The following is an 18995-nucleotide window of genomic DNA, read 5'->3' as shown; positions in this document are numbered from 1 at the left end:
GCCAATTTGTGCATGTGGATAGAAACTTTGTCCTTCATGCACTTAGGAAATGCTCCTCAAAATACTTTTATAGATTTGCTCAACTCATTTCTCAAGTTATTTAGAAAAGGGAAGAGGAATTGCATGCATAGTAGATACATAGTTTTCCTATTTTTTAACTTTTTGTTTCAGCTGATCTCCTACTTGTGACATTTTAGCAGTTTACTGATAGATCATGGATCACCTTAGGAAGCACAGAAATTCAGTGTCTTCTGATTACTTGCTTTCTTTTTCCAATAGTGGATGGACATTCATGTTTTCATATGCCAACGAAAGAAATCTGATACTTGGAAAATTAAGAATACAATCATGATTATTTCAAGAATAATAATGATAAACATGTATTTCATATATATGTGAACCATCATGCAAAAACAAAATGAAAAATCAAACCAAAACCTACGTGCTCTGCCTAAGCGTGTCTCATTGGCTCATAGCTTCATGGAAGATGGGAACAGGCGTTGGAAAGTCCATTGAGAGGCACGTATGGCAGAATGCAGACATTGGAGTGATGCCTGAGCTGCTGATGCCTCAAAATATGACTGAAATAAGCCATGTCTGGCATTCACTTGCTCTTCAGAGCTGAGGCTTTTGATTCCTGTTATATAGGAAGGGGCTTTTGACTTAACTGGAGAGGGAGCATTCAGGTAGATCAGTTTTTTTCCAAATTATTTCTTTCCATTAGTTTTTGATGCATTGTACATATTTCCCCCTTCTAATCCCTAATTCCTTGGTTTACTGTTTCCATTCTTTTGTCTTTTATCTTCTCTTTCTCTCTTTTTGCTTTGTACAGGGTCCGTAGTCTTCTGTTCCAAATGCTTAAAATGAGTGTTAGCCTTGATCCGTGAGCATCTCCCTTCAGGTCCAGTCCAGAGGTGCCTTGTAGGAAGAGAGGGTTGTATCTCGAGTTTGTGGAATCAGATGAGAAGCAGTCACGTGGCAACTTGGAGGAAATGGAAAGGATTGTAGCAATCCTGTAGGCGAGGTAGTGGGCTGTATTGACTTTTGGTGCCAAAAGCGCTTTAAGTACTGTAGAGAGGTCATGGATGTATGTTCAGGACACTTTTAAAGTAAATCAGTAAAATGTTATCAGTGAAGGCTTCACATGAATGCCGGTAAAAAATTCAGATTTGATGGGGATACTGTTACTCTTACATATTAACTGTAATTATACTGCATATAACTGGTGAGTTATAAATATATAATCATAACTGTGGTTATTTATTTTGTTTCCGTCCCTTATACAAGCTCCGTAAGAACCAAGATTAATGCATGTACCCCAGCACTTAGAATAGGGCAAGTCACGTGGCACATTCCCAATAATTATTTGCTAAATAGATGAGTGCCACCATGTTTCTATATTTCAGTCCTAGCTGGAGTAGACAGAATTTGTCATCCGAAGGCCCTGAGTTTCAGCCCCGGCTCTGTCTCTTATGAGCTGTGCCATCTAACTCCTCTGAGCCATAGTGTCTTCATTTAATAGAATTTCTGTGGAGGTTTCCAAATAAAATAATGAAGGATTCGCATGGACATTTTGTGGATGGATGTCTATCTGTCCTCTCGCTAGCCCCTGCCTTTCAATGGATATTCCTCAAATCATGGCTCTTTATCTAAAGGGTTGAAGTTTAAGTGGAGAAGAAACTAACATTTTTTGAAATGTTTTTCTTTTTTTTAATGTTTATTTCTTGAGAAAGAGAACGAAAGGGGGGGAGGGAGAGAGAGAGAGAGAGAGAGAGAGAGAGAGAGAGAGAAAGGAGGGAGACCCAGCAGGGGAGGAGCAGAGAGATAGGGAGACACAGAATCTGAAGCAGGCTTCAGGCTCTGAGCTGTCGGCACAGAGCCCGACGTGGGGCTCGAACTTGTGAACTGCAAGGTCATGACCTGAGCCGAAGTCGGATGCTCAACAGACTGAGCCACCCAGGCATCCCGCAATGGTTATTTTCATTATGAAAATCTCGGGAAAGGGAAAGCACAACTTCAAGCTCATGAACCTTAGTTTTAAAGTAGGATTACCGTATAGCTACAGCTGAACTGCTGAGAAGGGACAAAAAGAGGAAAGTCCTTTGTAAAGCCTTCAAATCTCTGCCTCCCCACTGGGCCTGCAGTGGTAAAAATCTGTGTGAGATGTGGGGCACAAGGCAGCAGCCAGGTGGTGTAGGGGAGAGACACTTTCCTGAGTCACCTGAGAAACAAGACATTTTAAACTGTGGGAGGGCTGGGCCTCAGGAGAGGGGAAGTGACCACTCTGTACGTCACCCTTCCCATTTCCTTCCATTAAGAAGAAAAGACAGAAGACAAGCAGTAGGTAAAACAGGATGTAAAGTTTATATACAAGAATATAATGTTTATCTGAAATATTTACAGTGTTGGTTAAAGCAATATTTTTACAACTTTTTAAGGTCAACTACTATGTATATTACAGGTAAGCTACAATGGTTGAATTTGCAAAATTAAGTAAAAAATGTTTTAAACAAAGCTTAAAGTACTCAGGTCAGTTATGAAATCTGTCTGTTTGCTCTTTATTTGAAGAACTCGTGCTGTGATGGTTAATGTGCTCTTTATAAATGGAAGTACTCTACCTGGAAATGTAATAACATGCTACTGCTGTAAGTTCCCAGTGAGGGTGTGAATGACAAGTGAATTTTAAGACTTAGGCTCTGAGTCTCAGGCTGGAGCCGAGACATGTTGAGATAACAGCCAGCTTTATCTCAACGAGGTTTGTGACCCACAACAGTTTGGGCCACATTGAAAAATGAAGCTATTTGCACGTTATGGCAACCTTAGCAGAAAGTGAAAAACAGCTGACCCAAACCAAACAGAAAAACAAAAATATCAGACCCAAGTCACGGTTGTAGCTATTCAACACTAAAGCGAGCTATTTAAAAACTTCATAAAAATATTCATGATTTTATTAGTTTAAACATTTCTACATGATCTGGGTGGGGTTTTCCTTTATGTGAAAACAGCTACCCCTTCCCGAGGCCTCCTAAGGCCTTATAACTCAGGAGATGCTGGGGGGTGCAAACGTGCAAAAGGCGAGGGAAGCCGCTCCAGGCGGGGGCTGGAGCTGCAAGAGCCTGTGCTTGGGGAATGAGAGCTGAGGACCCAGAGCGGAGATGGTCAGCCTAGCCCTGGAGCTGGCCTGGGGGCAAACTAGCACTGCAGCTTGCGGATGCTGCGCGAGATGCGCTTGAACTCTCTCTGCCCCTTCTGCCACCGCTTCACTGAGGTGATCACCAGCTCCCCGCCCAGCTTCTGTCCCATGACCAGATAGGGCGCGTTGATGTCATTCATCTCCTCGCAGGTGCACTGCAAGCTGTCTTTGAGCCACAGCACCGACTTCTTCAGGTCCCTTTCAGACACACCATTCAGCTTGTAAATGGTCTTGCTCTTGGTCTCCAGGATGATTTTGGTATCTCTGTTGATGTAGGTTATCTCCTTCACTTTTATTTTCAGTGCTACGAAGACGGGAGGAGACAGAATCACACTGGTTGTAATAAGGGAATAAAGTATAGAGTGGGGGCTTTCCTCACCCCGTTCCACTGCTTATTTGTTGACTTGGCCTGGGGGAGGGAAGAAGAGCTTCCTGCAACTAATGAGACTGTCAGGGGCTGAGGTGTGGGCGGTTGGGAGCTGGGGGCAGCAGGTGGCTTCATTTCTAAAGCCTCAAAGGGTTTGCCAGGCACTCTATTTCAAATCAGCCATCCTTTCAAAATTCTCTTAGCGGGACTCAATTAATTAACTTCTCTTCCTCACCCTTGTGTTCTTGTGTTTGTATGTAGGTTGCATGTGGTTCGTGCTTTCCTCAACAAATGACTTCCCCTATTGGAGACTTCAGCATGAAAAGAAATGCCTGACTCTTAGGTGAAACGTGATCCTTCTGTGGCCATAAACTTTAAACTCAATTTATTACGTTGGAGAGGTTTTTGGACAAACCTGTAAGGAAATTATATCACACAATCATTGTTTTCTAAAGAACAGACTACAGGGAAGGAGAATTGATCTTACAGCTGCATTTGATTTGGTAAAGCAACGAAGAGAAAAAATATCCAAGACTCTAAGACCACAACGTGTTTAGCTGTAAAAGTGCTTTTCTGAAGATCTCACTCTCATCTGCTATCTTTTGCTTGTCCAAGGCCAAGGCATTTGCAGATCATATATGTACCGTTTCCAAAGTGGATATGTGGACTCACTAGAATGCTAAGACCAAAAGTAAATGGTTTACCATAAAAGACACGTTTTACAGTCATGAACAATCTGGTTTGGGAAAGAAAACCCTACAAACATACATGCTGGAATTAAATTTCAAGACTCCAGGAAGGCAGGGAAAGGGTAAAATTTTAAGGTTGGAAAGGATCATCCAGTTAAAATCTCTTATTGATACACAAAGAACCTGAAATCCAGAGAAGTTAGTGATTGACACAAGGTCACCCACTTAGGTTGTGTCCTGGCTGAGTCTAGTTCTCAGAACCATGATCCCCAAACCCCCTTCTTTAATACCACTGTGATTTCTTAAGGCAGCATCAAATTTCTGGTCCAGGTTACAGCATTAACATCCCCAACTGTAATGTGTCCTAAGACTGTTAATGACACTGATTAAGTGTTCCATATAGATGATGTGCCAGTGACACTTCCTGATTTTGATGGAGTTCAGTATATTATTAGTAACAGAGGAAGAGGTGTGTGTGTGTGTGTGTGTGTGTGTGTGTGTATAACTACTTTGGGGATCTCTCTCTCCCTCCCTCCCTCTCTGTTTCAGAAAGGGAATTTGAGTAACCATGGCTTTTCCAGCCCACCAGGAAATGACTGAAACTTAACCAGATAAATCAAAGATGCTATGATTTGGCCAATCATTATTTTGTCTGATGTACATCTGAACCATAGTACTGAGTTCTCAGGATTTATAAGACTTACGTCATGGAACAAGTCACATGAAAAGATCACACGTTCCTGTGGCCTCTGCATAAGGGGTTGGGGGTGGGAAAGATGCATGGTGGGAGAAGTGATTATATGTTGCCTGGAAGTTTGTCTATAGCACAGATAGAGCATGTGTGATAGAGCACCTGGTCAAAGTAAACATTCTTGATCTCTAAATATCAGAAAACCATTACTTTTAACCAGGAGGAAGATTTATTACTCATCTTTTTCTAGCTATAAAATAATCAACTTCGCAGAAGCTTACCATGGGACCAGGCATTTCCTCCCTGAATTTTCAGCTGGGACCAAATATAGGGAATCAAAGCCCCAAAATAACTTTTTCTGCCCTGGAAGATGCGAATGGGGATGCAGGAAGTGGTAGGAGGCAGAGGTAATGATACTGTCTGATCCAACAATAGGTTGTATGCATGGGCAGGCAGTTCTGGGCTAGGAGGCATTCTGTATTTTCCCTGTACTTCAGGAGTGCAGTGGGGAAAGAGTGTGATGCTTTTGTGGATGATTTAAGTTAAATAAATCAGATTTCTACCCTTGTTCCTTCTACCCTTCCATCACTTTCCAAAGTACAGAGGCAATATGGAATATTGCTCATAACACTTCCTATAATTCACAGTTCATTATCTCTTTAGAGACAAAATTAATGAGGAAAAATAGAAAACAAAGCTGTGAGGTAATATGTGTGTGTGATACCTTACATGCAGGGATATCTATGTTGTTTTGAAAGGTTTTCTCCTCTAAGGAGAGAGAAAACTAGGACATACCTCCCCCCCCCCCCCCCCCCCCACTCTCACACACACTTTTTCTGGGGGAGGGGCTAGGTCTTGATACAGCATCCTTAGGAAGGGGGTCTTCTGTGAGGGAAGCCATAAAGCAAGCATTAATATGTGTGTGTGTGTGTGTGTATGTGCACATGCCTACATTTCAATCATTTTAGAGCCCCATGATATAACTAGCTTTTTCATGGAAAGTCAGGAGAGAGATCTGTATTAAATCTAATGCAAAGGACATAAGTTGCCAGAAGAAAATGACATTTTATAAACATTTTAATGTAAATTTTGTTACAATTATGTTTCTTTTTTGCCTTTAATCAAATCTTTTTATCATGGAAGCTCAGAAATGTGTTTGGTAAGGCTCTAGAGATCTGAGACCGCTGCTACCCGCACGCCTGCCTGCCCTCTACTACTTAGAGTTGTATATATTTAAATATAGACATACGAAACCCTATCATCGCTTTTGTGGTTCTTGCTGAGGGGACAGACTGGTTGGGACTCAGGGTCACCTCCTTTCTTTTTTTCTTCCTTGGCAGTGTGAAGTTTTTCCTAAAGCTGTGGCTGATCTGGGATCAGCTAAGGTTAAACCCAGGACACTTCTGGAAGAGACTGGAATGGTAAGGAACAGGGACTGGACTGTTCCCAGAGTTTCAGGGACCTGGACAGGTCTGAGATTGCTGGGATGGCAAGTTGTAAGGAGAGAGTGGGAAGGTAGCTCCCTAAAGTGGGTGGTGAAGTAATTTCTCTTAGTTTCAAGGACTTTGTTGAGTATATAGAAATGTTAATACAGATCAGTTAGAATCCATTACTGTTTGATAGAGCAGGGATTATATCTGCTCGCCAGTGAGTTTGGCGCCTTCTGCCTGAACAAATACTTTTCAGGGATACGAGCCTCTCAAACACATCAAAAGGTGTCTCCTCTTGGAATGGGATGAAAACACGAATGTCCCAGGGAATATCTGGGTGACGTTCATGGCCACTTCTGACTCCAAAGTTAGCACTGATTTCTGGGTCTAGCTGGGCTTGGCCCTTACCTCAGAACCCTGAGGACAGTGGATAGGTGGTGATGAAGCTCTGTGTGGACAGTGTTCATCCCTCTTTTCTCGTACAAGACTCTCCTAAGGGTGGTGACCCACCCTCTGTGAATCTGGGTAACATATCACACACATTATTATCTCCAAGCACTATGTCATCATGGCGCCTTTCATATATTTTGCCAAAGTAAATTCCTAATCTTTATTTTTTCTTCTTTTTAAATTTAAGGAACTCCTCCCCCCAAATTATTAGCCTATACCTTGGACACAGTCACTAGTGATAGAATGCAGAGGAGCAAAGCATTATGGGCTATGAATAAGGTAAAAATATTTCTATTTGATGCTGGAACAAACTTTTATTTCTAGTTAACTTAATGCCTTCAGTCTGTTTTTGCTGGGGCTAATATTTACATGCTTTAATTCCTGGCACACATATCTAGTGAGTGAAAGAACATGGCCCAAGATCATGCTTATTGGCAAGAAAAAGCCAAAGTGAAATGAAAAATGTGCCATTCAAAAGTCCTAATTTGAATAATTCTCAGTATTTGACTGAGACAGAACAATGAGTCTCACCTAAAAAGATACAACTCAGGCAAGATAGTTACATAGGGAGAAAACCGGGATAGAGCAAGTTAGATATAGTATTTTACCCAAGTCTTATCCAATAACATCTTAATGATTTGTACCTGTAAGTTGTACTGGCAAATAAAGCTTTTGTATGTGAAATCTTTGTTGTTGGTGTATTACTTACCAAAATCATTTTTACAAAGAGTTTCCATTATGTCGTTGTCATCCTCATTTTTATTTTTGCAGGCTTCACATACCTTTGGAGCTAGAAATGTGAAAAGTTAGTAAGTTTGCTTAAAAGGGAACAGCAGGTGGCGTTTGTAAACAACTCAAAGGGGCTTATCCAGGCCAGAGTAGCAATTGTTCTGTAAGACCCCAGCTTCTGCCTCTTTGAAAAAGGATCACTCATTCCCAGGAAAGTCTTCTGTGACTCCTGCTTTCTCATGGGCAAAACAAGAATGCCTATAGTTGTGTTTGAGAAATGACAGGTCAACCCCCCTCCCTGCAAAAAGGGTGTTGTGGGCACAGTGGATAGTTAACTGGGATGGGTTTTGGCTTTTTAGCTCTTCCTCCTCACTCCTGAGACAGATTCTGTCTCTGAAATTCAAAGTTGTTCCCAAAGCTTCTCTGAGGACAAAGCACCAGAAGAAACCTGGAGGGGCTTTGGAAAATTGGTTACCACAAAACATAGCCAAAAGATTGTCTTTTTCGGCTGCAGGACACCAGTGTGGCTCAGCCTCTGCTGGGCTCTTCAGCAGAGTTGCGTCTCAGGAAGGTCACTTCAGGATACTTTCAAGTCTGGACAGGGAGAGGTGGCTAGTGTTGCAGGGGTTACATACCGGTTCTTCCCACCTTGAAACACGCCTCGGTAATTACAATAACCTGCTCTAACCGCTTCTGTATCACCCTGTGCTTTTTGTCAAGTCTGTGGTTGAATTAAGCTGCTTTTATTTCATGGTTATCTTCCTTCCTGTGCGGGTTCTTCTTGCCCCTCTTTCTCCATTTCAAACTGTCAGAAACAAACAACCCCCCACCCCCTTAAAAACCCCAAACCAAAACACAACCATCCAAGCAAAAAACCTAAAGCTTTTCCTGAAGTGAATCATAATTGAAGCTAACTGTCTCTGGGGGTCTGACCAAATGTAGGAATATGCACTAGCACAATGATCAGAGAGCCTGCTGGGGGGGGGGGGGGGGGTGGCGGGGAAGAAAACATACTGTTCCCTTTCTTGCATTTGTAATTGTGCTAGTGCTGTGTTCAAAATTTAGGAGAAGTTTGATTTTCATTCATATGAAATTGAATTTTCACAGAAAAAAACTTTATGTGACTCAAGATATCAGAGATATATATCAAATTAGAAAAATTTCAGAGCATGTTTTGAAGACCGTAAACTTTTATTCTGAAGGGGGAGAAGGCGATTTGGAGAAATGTACTTTATAATGTTGGTGCTGGTGGTGGAAAGAAATAAAAACAAAAGTCACACACATAAAACTGTCCTTAATTCCCCTCACTCAAACAAAATGAAACATTTCCAATTAGGAGCTCTAGGAATGTATATAAAATGTTACTAACCTGTATTGGTTGGTCTGTGGTATATGTTGGACAAATGTTTGAAATATGCCAAACATTTGCAATAAATTAGAAATCTAACCAATAAGATGATTGCAAACTGGAGGTGCCTGCCAGAAAAGATTGCTGAACAACTGTGCATTTTCTTTAACCAGTGATGGCGATAGGAAAACAATCAGAGATTGAAAAGGAGAGACTGCTGGAGCCCTGCAAGGGATGAAGGAGCTCCCTTTCCATCCCCAGGGGACCTGAATCAGCTCAGACACATTGTGTATGTTTTTCTCTCAGGAAGAGTATCAAGAACCCATGAGGTTTTCATTGCTTTGATGGTTTTTGCACAGGAACTTCCCCCTCTGTTTTCTAGAAACCTGGGAAACTCTCTTTTGCATGATTTTCTCCAGTTAATTAAAACCACTCCTAAGATATAAGATGATTAGCGATAGAAAAATGCCTGGAGATGCCCTTTATGCCCTCTTCCTTAGATCACTGAGCAGTAAGTACAACCAGCGCTCAATTTCAACATGCTCCGCGAGCCAGTCCGGCTTTTATTCCCAAAACCTAAGTCGACAGAGAACAAAAAATACCTTAAATGACTATGCGTTTTGGCTATCGTGCCTGCACGAGAATGTTTCCCTGCCTAGAATCCTGCCCGGTGGTGAGAACGTGTTGCAGGAGGCCGAGCAAGGAGCCTCTGGCCAGGGTGCTCACTACTAACTCCTCAGCACAGCACCACTTCTAATGATCTCAAAAGTGCGAACTCCTTTAAAATTAACTGTGCATCTCTAAGGGGGAAAAATGCCTTTCAGTCCTTCGCTTTTTCTTTTTTCTTTCTTTCTTTTCTTTTGCTTTTTTTTTTTTTTTTAAACTGTCTCTAAGAGCAACTGGTGTAACTCAGAAGGGAATGAGAGACTTGGGTGTGTGTGTGTGGTGCCTCAAATTTGTCACGAGGACAAACTACAGCAAGAAGAACGTTTGCCTCACCTGGGACTGGTACCCCTCGCGGGGACACATCGGGATGTGGGTTGTGGGCCTCGAGATCCCCACGGAAAGCCTTAGTGGAGCTGGGTGGGGGCAAGAAGCGGGGAATATGGGGGAAAGGCTTACCTTCCTCGGTGGCCGGCAGGAGGTGGTCGCTGCTCGCGAGGGGGATGCAGAGGTCGTTGTCCTGGGGGAAACGGTCGCACTCGAGCATGTCTGGCCAGGGGAAGCCGAAGGCGGACATGACTGGAGCGCAGCGGTCCTTCACCTGCACGCAGAGAGAGTGGCACGGTTGGATGGTTTCGTCCAGGTCATCGAGGCAGACCGGGGCGAAGAGCGAGCACAGGAACTTCTTGGTGTCTGGGTGGCACTGCTTCATGACCAGCGGGATCCAGGCGCCCGCCTGCTCCAGCACCTCCTTCATGGTCTCGTGGCCCAGCAGGTTGGGCAGCCGCATGTTCTGGTACTCTATGCCGTGGCACAGCTGCAGGTTGGCCGGGATGGGCTTGCAGTTGCTGCGCTTGTAGGAGAAGTCGGGCTGGCCGAAGAAGAGCCCGCGCGCGGAGCCCAAGCAGCAGTGCGAGGCGAGGACGAGCAGCAGCAGCGAGCCAGGGCCCTGCGGCATCGTGGGCGCGCGACCCCCGGGGGGCGGAGAGCGGAGCCGGGGAAGCGGGAGGCAGCCGGGGCGGAGTTCGTCCCGGCTCGCTCGCTCTGCTCTGGGCGGTTCGGGGGGCCTGGAAAGCGGGCGGCCGAGACGCCGGGCGCCGGGAGGACTGTGCGGGCGAGAAGCTCTCCACTCGGCTTCGCGCCGCAAGCCCGAGCTCAGCTCCGGGGGGCTCCGACCCGGGGGAGCAGAGTGAGCCACTGCTGGGGCCCAGCCAGAGTTTTCTTGGCCTTTTTTATGCAAATCTGGAGGTGGGGAGGGGGGAAGAAAGGGAGGAGCCAGTGCAGAGTAATCCGAGGAGGGTTGGTCACTACTCTCTAGGTCTTGTTTTCCGTTGAGAATGCCCCTCACGCGCTCCCTGGAAGGAAATTCTGCCCCCCTCCCCGGCTCCCCGCCCACTTTAGATGCTGCTGATCGCGTGCTCAAGGGTTGCTTTAAACAACAAACAAATAGACAAGCCTGGCAGCTGCGCTCCCCACCCCCCCGCCCCGAGAGTGCGGAGCACGGTTTGCGGGAGGTGGGGGAACGCTGGGGACGCGATGGGCGGCCTCGCCACCGGGTCCCGGGGGAAACGCGCTCCGCCCCCTGCGAGGCCCCGGTCGGGGGTTGTTTGACCCCAGCCTGAAGTTTCTGCTGGGACCCCGGAGCTGTGCGGCAGAACTGCATCCCTCTGAGCCGAGAACTCAGGCTCTTTGTGCTTTCTTCGGCTCGCGCCCGGGACCTATCGGCCCCAGGCCTCCTAGGCGAGCTTGGTTTCCTCTCCAGTCTGCAGCCACAGTTCGCAGCGTGGCCCATAACTATACCGTGTGCTCCCGCCTGCCCTTTTAAAAATCAGAATTACGAATAAAGTCGAGTGAGCAAAACTTTTACATGGAAAAGGGACTAAAACGTTGGGGTGGTTGTGTTGTTGGAATACGTCTAGATTTTGCCGTTGGGGAAATGCCTTTGCAGAATCTCGTCAGGCCCACACAAGACTGCCCACCATTTCCCGGTTTTGGATAAAAGACCTGCCCTCCCCCCGCTCCTTAAATGAAAGGGATGACTCAACGCTCGAAGGTAGCGCGGGCCCTAACACACAAGGGCTCTCGCGGCGCGGCGCTCAGGAGCGCGGAACGGAGTATAGGCCCCGTTCCTAAAGGCTAGTGCCAGGCCCATAGGACTGGCAGAGAATGCGCCAGGTGGACAGTCTGGGAAGGACTGGGGAACAGAGGAAGGAGCCCTGCCTGGAGATCCACGAGCGCTAGTCGTGGCCTTGGCAGCGTTGGTTCATTCATCCTGCACACGCCAGCGGGCACTGAGTGTGCAGAGGTGAAACAGGTTGGCCTTTGCTCTCGTGGAGCTAGGGCTCTACTACCCTCGAGGACTGCAAACAGTAAGTTTACAGCTGGAAACCGGAACTTGGGTGCCAGGAGGGGGAAAGTGAGTGTGTGTGTGTGTTGGGGGGGGGGGGGGCTCCTTTCCCGGAATCACCCAAGTCTCCCCTAGGGGTAGGTCGTCTCCGCCCCCTCAGCCTCCCTAGCTGGTTGGAGGTGCTGATCCAAACAGATAATCCGCTGAGAGCGACCCCGCCAAGGTTCTTTCATATGTAAGGTAGCTCATTGTTATTACTTCCCGGCCTCTAGGAGCTATCCACAGGCTCCGTCCGAAGCTTTCCTATTTCCCTCCTTCCGGAAAGATGCAATAGATCCGGCAGCCTCCCAGGTCCAAGTCGTCTGGCCTGCTTTGGGGTCCCAGTGCTTAGGGGAGGGGTGGCGAAAGCCCACTCAGCGTCATCGTCTATCCCTTCCTGGCCGTAAACACACCAGGAAAGTCTCCGCCTGGACGGAGAGCATTATCTGGACTCCAAGAATCTATGTCCCCCAAAGTCCAGCTTCCATCTTTGATCCGGGTGCTCAGTTGGGCAAGGGCCGGGGGTGGGGGAGTGGGTGGGGGGGGGGGCAGCAGCAGAAGGCCGCTCTTCAGCGTAACCAGCCCTGGGCCTTTTTCGTTTCTCACTAAGGCACCAAGAAGCCTAAAACTCGCATTCCCCAACACAAACAATTTTGAAAATAAACCCCACATGAAATGCACACACATCCAATCGAGCAATTAATCAGAGCCTGAGCACTTGAGAGATGCTAGGACTTCGGTCCGGGGGCGGGAAGGGGCTCTCCCGCCTCCACCGCCCCCCAGCCCCAAAGCCCTCCCCTGGAGTCGTCTCGGCCACTCAGACCCCTGGCGCGGGACAAAGGAGCCCCAGGCCGGTCTGGCTCGTGTAAAACGGGACACGGCCGCACACTCGGGAGCGGCCGGGAGCCGAGGAACCCCGCCGACCCGCGCGGCCTGAGGCATTGTTTCCGCAGCCCGCGCGGCCCCGCTCGCCGCCAGGGGGCGCCGGGAGCCGCACTGGAGTCTCCAAGGCCGCCACGCGCGGCGCCAAGCTTTGGCCTTTCAGGTTCGGAGGCCCGCGGATCCCCTATCGCACCCGCGCCACCCTGCTTCGATCTCATCCAGCTCAGGCTGCGACTTTCACCTCACGTCGCGCCCCACTCCCTCTCCCTTCAATTTTTTCACGCCTGGTCAAGCGCGTGCCCGCGTGACAGGCGCACCCACGAGACCAGAGGATTGAGGAGGAAAAGGAAAATAACCTCCCACAGAGGTCAGGACGCGAGCAAGGCCCTCCGTCTGTGTGAAAACCGCACGGACGCCGATGCCTGGTGACAGTCCCGGCGAGCCTCCCCAGCCGGGGTCGCTGTGTCACCGCGGAGAGATGCGCGCACGTGGTGCTGCCGCGCGGCGTCGCCTTCGCTCCCTGGACTCTTCTGCGCTCGGGCCTCCTCAGAGCCTTGCCGTCTATCAAAAGCCAACAAAGGCTTTTGCTTTTACAAACCGAGAGCCAGCACTTACCGCCCATCCCCCGGAAGCCCCCACCCCCACCCCCACCCCCACCCCCACCGCCGACCCTCTGCCCCGTCCATTTAGTAGTAGCCCCTTTTAGGAACGGAAACTGTAGTCACCCAAACCCAGGGTAAGCGGTGGTGGGCGCTCCCTCCTCTGAAAGGGGGATGCCCATGGGTCTCTGGTGATGGGGTTGGCCATCTTCCCCCTACCCCGCGCCTGCCCCCACAATGAACGACATCCCATCCAAACGCTGCAGGCCTGGAGAAGACCATCCGTTTTCTGGATTTGGCCCTGCTTCCCTGCCTGAGTGTTGCCCGTCGTCCAAGGCACTCAAGGATCTCCAGGCACAACCTTCCTGCCGGTCTTGCCCGAACAACTGGGCTGTGCTAGCTACAAGTTTCTGGGCAGGCAGGCCCCTCACAGTCGTGCCCAGAGGTTCTGTCCTGTGGCTGGGGTCTCCAAGTCTGGGGCCGGTGGCCCCTGCATCGGCGGGGTATCGGTGGAGAGCCGGGGAAACGGCGCCTCCCACCCCCACTCGCGAGCACGGACTCAGACTGAGTGGGAGGGTGAGCGAGAGCGGGAAGAAGCACGTGTGCAATATGCCGGTTTCTTAATTCTCAAAACGCAGCACGGGCTACAGAAGGGCAGTCATGAATTGGCAACAAGCTTCTGAGCCGCGAGATGACGGTGCCACTGACCGGCCTTCCTTTCGATTGGAAGCCTGCGTTTCGACGCCCTTACTAAAACGCTCGGCCTCCGGGGAGGCTTTAAGCCTCGAGGGCAACGCCTGAGCCGGGATGACGCAGCTGCGAGGGGCAGGCCGGGAACGGGCTCGGGAAGCGCCGGGAAGGACGACCTGCGGCTCGCTGGGAGGCTGCACTAACGCACCGAGGCCCCCACCCTCCCTCCGTCTCCTGAAATCCTCACTGCCTCCCGGCAGGTGGGTGTGGGTGTTATCACTCTGCAAGTGAGCAGTCACGAGGACACTGAGGCACGGAGGGGTTAAGCCACTGGAACCGGGTCACACAGTGAAGTACAGCTGCTGGTGTTACGCGTGCCGTAGCTGGGTGCAGTTCCGGCCTCGGCGGCCTTTGGGGACGCGTCCAGACCAGTTGGGTGTTTCCAGCAGCGTCGTCTCTTGGCTGTCATCGCGCGCAGGCCTGCCGGGAGGGGTGGGGGGGTGACGTCACCGCTCGTCCCGGGGCTAGGGACCCGGGCCTTCCTGGCTCCTAGTGAGACCCAAAAGCGCGCTAGCCTGGGCTTCTTTCCGTGGGATTCGCGGCAGCCATCAGGGGGCGCCATTTCCCAAAACGGAGGGTCCCTCAAGGGTTGCCTTTCGGTTTCTGCACGCTGTTGAGGCTCTGAGGTGTTTTGCGTTTTTAAAAGTTGGCCCTGAGGCTGGCTTTTTTTTTTTTTTTTTTTTTCGGGGGGGGCGGTGTCAGGGGAGAAGTTAGCTTTCTTTTCGCCTTTGGCCTTCTCTCGGCTCACGCTCAGCAGTGAGGGCGCCGCCAGAGGCCGGACGGGAAGACTGTCGCCGCACGCGCAGGCGGGGCAGGTGCCAACCGCCTTCCCGTCGCGCACCCCAAGGGTTCAGACACGGATTTCCGATACCGAGGTCCAGGCCTGCGACGGGAGGGCCCCTACGTCTCATTTGAAGAAAACAAGAGTCCAGTCGGAAGACCAATAGTTTCCCGCTTGCTAACCCAAATTCTTGCGCCTCTCTCCTTTCAGGCTCAAGGGGCCGGCGGGTCCCAGATTGGAGCTGAAAAAACAAACGAAGGGTCTAGGGAGGTTCTGACTCGGCGCCCCCTTCTCGCCAGAAGGGGCAAACTGGCCGAGGGAGGGCGCAGGAGGGGCGGCGGGGACCGCGGCTTAGGTGGGCGCTGTGCCGAAGCCCGGGCGGAAGGCTCAGAGCGAAGGTTCCCCGGGGTGAGGCTGGGGCGGGCCCTGGTCCCTCTCCGCGGGCCACCTGGTGGAGAGAGAGCGAGCTATAATCGCGCGTGTCACTGTCAGCTCTCTGGTTGGTTGGTGCAAAGCCAGCGTGAACCCCCTCAAGATCCAGGGGCCTCTTTGAACCGAGTGCCGCAGACTTGCTCTTTGAGAAAGGCCTTTGTAAAGCCAGTGGGGTGGGATACTTGTGGAGTTCGATAGAATGATTAAAAACAGTCGCTCCGAAATGATAAAAACAAAACCAAACCCAACCAACTAACCAAAAACCGATTTCACTTCCAATGATCATCTACTGCAACAGGTCGTTTTCTTGTTCTTCTCCAGCCACATGAGTGTTTTTTGGTCATACACTGGTTTGGGACGGACTGAGAAAGATACAGTATATTTTTCTCAGGCACATCATAGAGGCTGCCGGTGGTTGGTGCCTTGGGAAAGACCAAGTTCTGTTTCTTTTATTGTTAACCTCGATGAGAAAATGGCTGTAGATATTTGGGGAGAAAGGATGGGGCTAGGGCCTGGCTTGTCCTGCTTGCATCCCTGGACTGCTTCTGCTTCAGGAACAAAACAAAAACACAAAACCCAACCAAAGAAGACACCTGATGCTGTTCAATGACACAGATCTCTGGGAAGGAAATTCCATTTGTTTAGCGTACACGTCCTCCCCAGCTGCCTTTCGTTTACAGCATAAGGTCTCAAATTTGCTGGACCAATAGTAATTCCTTGGTCTGGGGCTCAAAACTTTAAAATTCGTGTCAACTGTGTACACTTAGTTCCTTTGGCACTCTTACATATTTATGGAGCACCCCGTATATGTAAAGAGCTCTGTTGGATACTTTGCCTTTCTTCTTCCCTGTCCCTTATTTTCCAATTTTCCTGTCTCTTTCTGGGGTCCCAGCAGTTTATTGCTCACTGATGTGTTGCAACTGCTGATGAGACTCTTGAAATGAAGCATCTCCTAATTGCTCACGTTAGGAAATCCTGAATGGAAACAGCAAAATCCCAAGGCCATTCATAGAGGGCGGTCCAGAAGCCACAGTGTTTCTCTGGGAAGAAAGACCTGCTCCATTGTCTGATTTGAACAGCAGGGGTCACTGGCTAAGCTGGTGTTTCACTCTGGTGGGAATTTATTGCCATCAGATAAGAGCACAGAGTCAATACAATAAAGCCTGTTGGCTCTAAAGCAACAGATGGAATCTGAGTTCCTGCACACATGTACGATCTTTCCAGAGACAAATCCCAGAATAAAAAGCCTTTTGTCATTCTTACTGAACTGACTTTGGGGACACCTTTCCATACTCTGTATTTGTTTGGGTCTTCCTAATGGTAGATTTTTATGCTGCCCAAACTAAGAAATTTGTCAGATTTATGAAAATGATTCATCCTTGTTTTTTGACATGCCCAGTTTTGAGTAAACCACAGGTGTTCGCACCAACAAAGAAATCTGTAACTTAGATTTTTGGTTGATTTGGTATAACCTGTAATTTCAAACTATAGTATCCCGCATACACAGACTCCGTCCTCTGAGTTCATTGGCACTAAATGTTAACAAAGTTTCATTAGTAAGCCTAACATTTCTTAATAGTTTGTAAATCTCCATTGGTACAATGGGGAGTGAAATATTCTAGAGAAATACTTCCAAATGTTAAATTGGCTTTCTGGTAGATGGCCAGTCTGCAAAGTGTCTAGTGACCATCTTGGCCATGCTGTCCAGAGCTTTGCTGTCTTCCCTTAGTTTCCTTGAAATCTTAATTAATTAAAGAAATTCACAACAAGTTCTGCCCTGGAAGGAAATAAGGAAGAAAAGAGTGCTTTTATGAGTACATTTAACTTATTACTATTTGTACTAGTTCAGAAACCTTTTTCCATGTCCAAGTTTGTCTGGATTAGAGCTTCAAAACGAACAAGATTTCTAAGGTTTTCTGTGATCCGTTCTTCCCTGGAATAAATACTGAAAGCATGTCTTTAACTCCCTCTTGTTTGGTATTATTAAGTTGGAAACTTTGACTTGTTATGCTAGTTATGGTTCCATTCAGAGGAGCTGTGTGTAGTGAGGGTGGAGGGGAGGATTAGGGAGAGGGGAAGTCAATGTTGCTTGTGCCCAGCCCCAAAATGAGATTTCTCTCATTTGGAAATCAATTTTTTCCCCCTGAAAAGGCATATTATTCCCTAGGATATTCTCATGGTATCTGAAAGACGTGGACAGGTAGTCACTGGAATGATTTCTGGGGAATGTTATCATGTCACCACAGGAAGGACAATTATTCTGCCCTGCTCTTCTCTTCCCTGTAGATGATATAATTAGCAGCCTAATGCCTTAAGGGAGGAATTTCTCAAGTTCTTTGGGGTTTAATTCCATCCACCCAATCAAAAGATTATTGGGTCTCTACCATACACTGCGGGGTTATCAAAAAGTCCTTGGATGTAAGGGGTTTATGGTTTAGTATTTGTAGATAGAAATAAGATTTCCACTTCTCTGCATTTAGCTTAAAGATGATGATGGCACATATTTCTGTGGGTAAAGACTTTTCCCTACATTAGGATAAAGGGCTATGAAGATTACAAAGATTCTCATAGAGCAAAATATGTGTTACTGGGAAAAGGAATAACAAGGCCTAGGCATTTGCAGGTCATGTCTGAGAAACTTAGTTGCTTTTTGAATTGTGATAGAATATAGTCTTTTGTAGTCCTAAGTCTTATTAGAAAGCAATCAAAAAATCCTTCTATAAAAATCTTGAGAGATCAGTCCCTTGCCTCATATAAGACCAGCTTAAACTAACAAAGGGATTAAATTCTGTCTAGTTTATAAATTTACTTTCAGAGAACAATATTCAATGTCTTTAAAAGTCCTAAACTGTAATAGATACATGGGAAATTCTCATTAACAACCAGATTAATGATGTTTTTTTCCAGAGTTGGATTTTACAAATCAACAACGGACAACTGAATAGGAGACTGAAGGGAATGGGTTGAAAATTAGATCAAGTTAAAGTGAAACTTTCATTTTTCACTCATGAATTGATTTCCTCCCCCAAATGTTTCTTTGTTGTTTATAAAAGTAATACATGTAAAATGCTCAGGCAACACAAAATTATAAGGGGGCAAGTGGAAATCTCTCTAATTTCACTGCCTGTATCAGGGCACCTGGGTGGCTCAGTCGGTTAAGTGTCTGACTTTGGCTCAGGTCATGATCTCATAGTTTGTGAGTTCGAGCCCCCCATCAGGCTCTGTGCTGAAGGCTCAGAGCCCGGAGCCTGTTTCAGATTCTGTGTCTCCCTCTCTCTCTGACCCTCCCCTGTTCAAGCTCTGTCTCTCTCTGTCTCAAAAATAAATAAACGTTAAAAAAAAATAAAAAAAAATTCACTGCCTGTATCTACAGAAAAAAGTGGAAAATAGTTATATTCTTTTAACTTAAGAGAAAATGAATGTACAAAGCTTTATAAAAATGCAATCAAATGACACATACTATTTGTAACAAATTTCCATATGTCAAGAAATGAAGATCTATGTCTTAAAAATTACCTTTGCATATAGTATTTGAACCATATTTAATTTTTTGAGTGGATTCCCTTGTACTGATGTTTCCTCTCCAGTTTCTTACCAGCTCATAA

At 47.5% G+C, this 18995-nt stretch overlaps 1 protein-coding gene across 1 annotated transcript; it reads right to left on the bottom strand.

Moving 5' to 3' along the window:
• Positions 1–2367: 2367 nt before the first annotated feature.
• Positions 2368–10826, bottom strand: SFRP2 (secreted frizzled related protein 2). Its single transcript, XM_047856304.1, has 3 exons — positions 10020–10826; positions 7530–7610; positions 2368–3497 (listed from the first exon to the last, which is right to left on the bottom strand). Exons 1-3 carry the CDS (start codon positions 10516–10518, stop codon positions 3193–3195), a joined length of 885 nt encoding a protein of 294 aa, XP_047712260.1. The 5' UTR covers positions 10519–10826; the 3' UTR covers positions 2368–3192.
• Between the last annotated feature and the right edge of the window lie 8169 nt (positions 10827–18995).

This window comes from Prionailurus viverrinus, chromosome B1 (assembly GCF_022837055.1).
Source record: "Prionailurus viverrinus isolate Anna chromosome B1, UM_Priviv_1.0, whole genome shotgun sequence".
Taxonomy (NCBI): domain Eukaryota; kingdom Metazoa; phylum Chordata; class Mammalia; order Carnivora; family Felidae; genus Prionailurus; species Prionailurus viverrinus.
Note: the sequence above shows the minus strand (reverse complement) of the source record. Positions and strands in the feature narration are given on the sequence as shown.

Excerpts from the sequence above, each read along its gene's own strand:
- SFRP2 (XM_047856304.1), bottom strand. The coding sequence starts at position 10,518 with ATGCCGCAGGGCCCTGGCTCGCTGCTGCTGCTCGTCCTCGCCTCGCAC. Across the intron at positions 7,611-10,019 it reads CCTGCCGGCCACCGAGGAAG|CTCCAAAGGTATGTGAAGCC; the intron begins GTAAGCCTTTCC and ends TCACATTTCTAG. Across the intron at positions 3,498-7,529 it reads TCTTTGTAAAAATGATTTTG|CACTGAAAATAAAAGTGAAG; the intron begins GTAAGTAATACA and ends CCGTCTTCGTAG.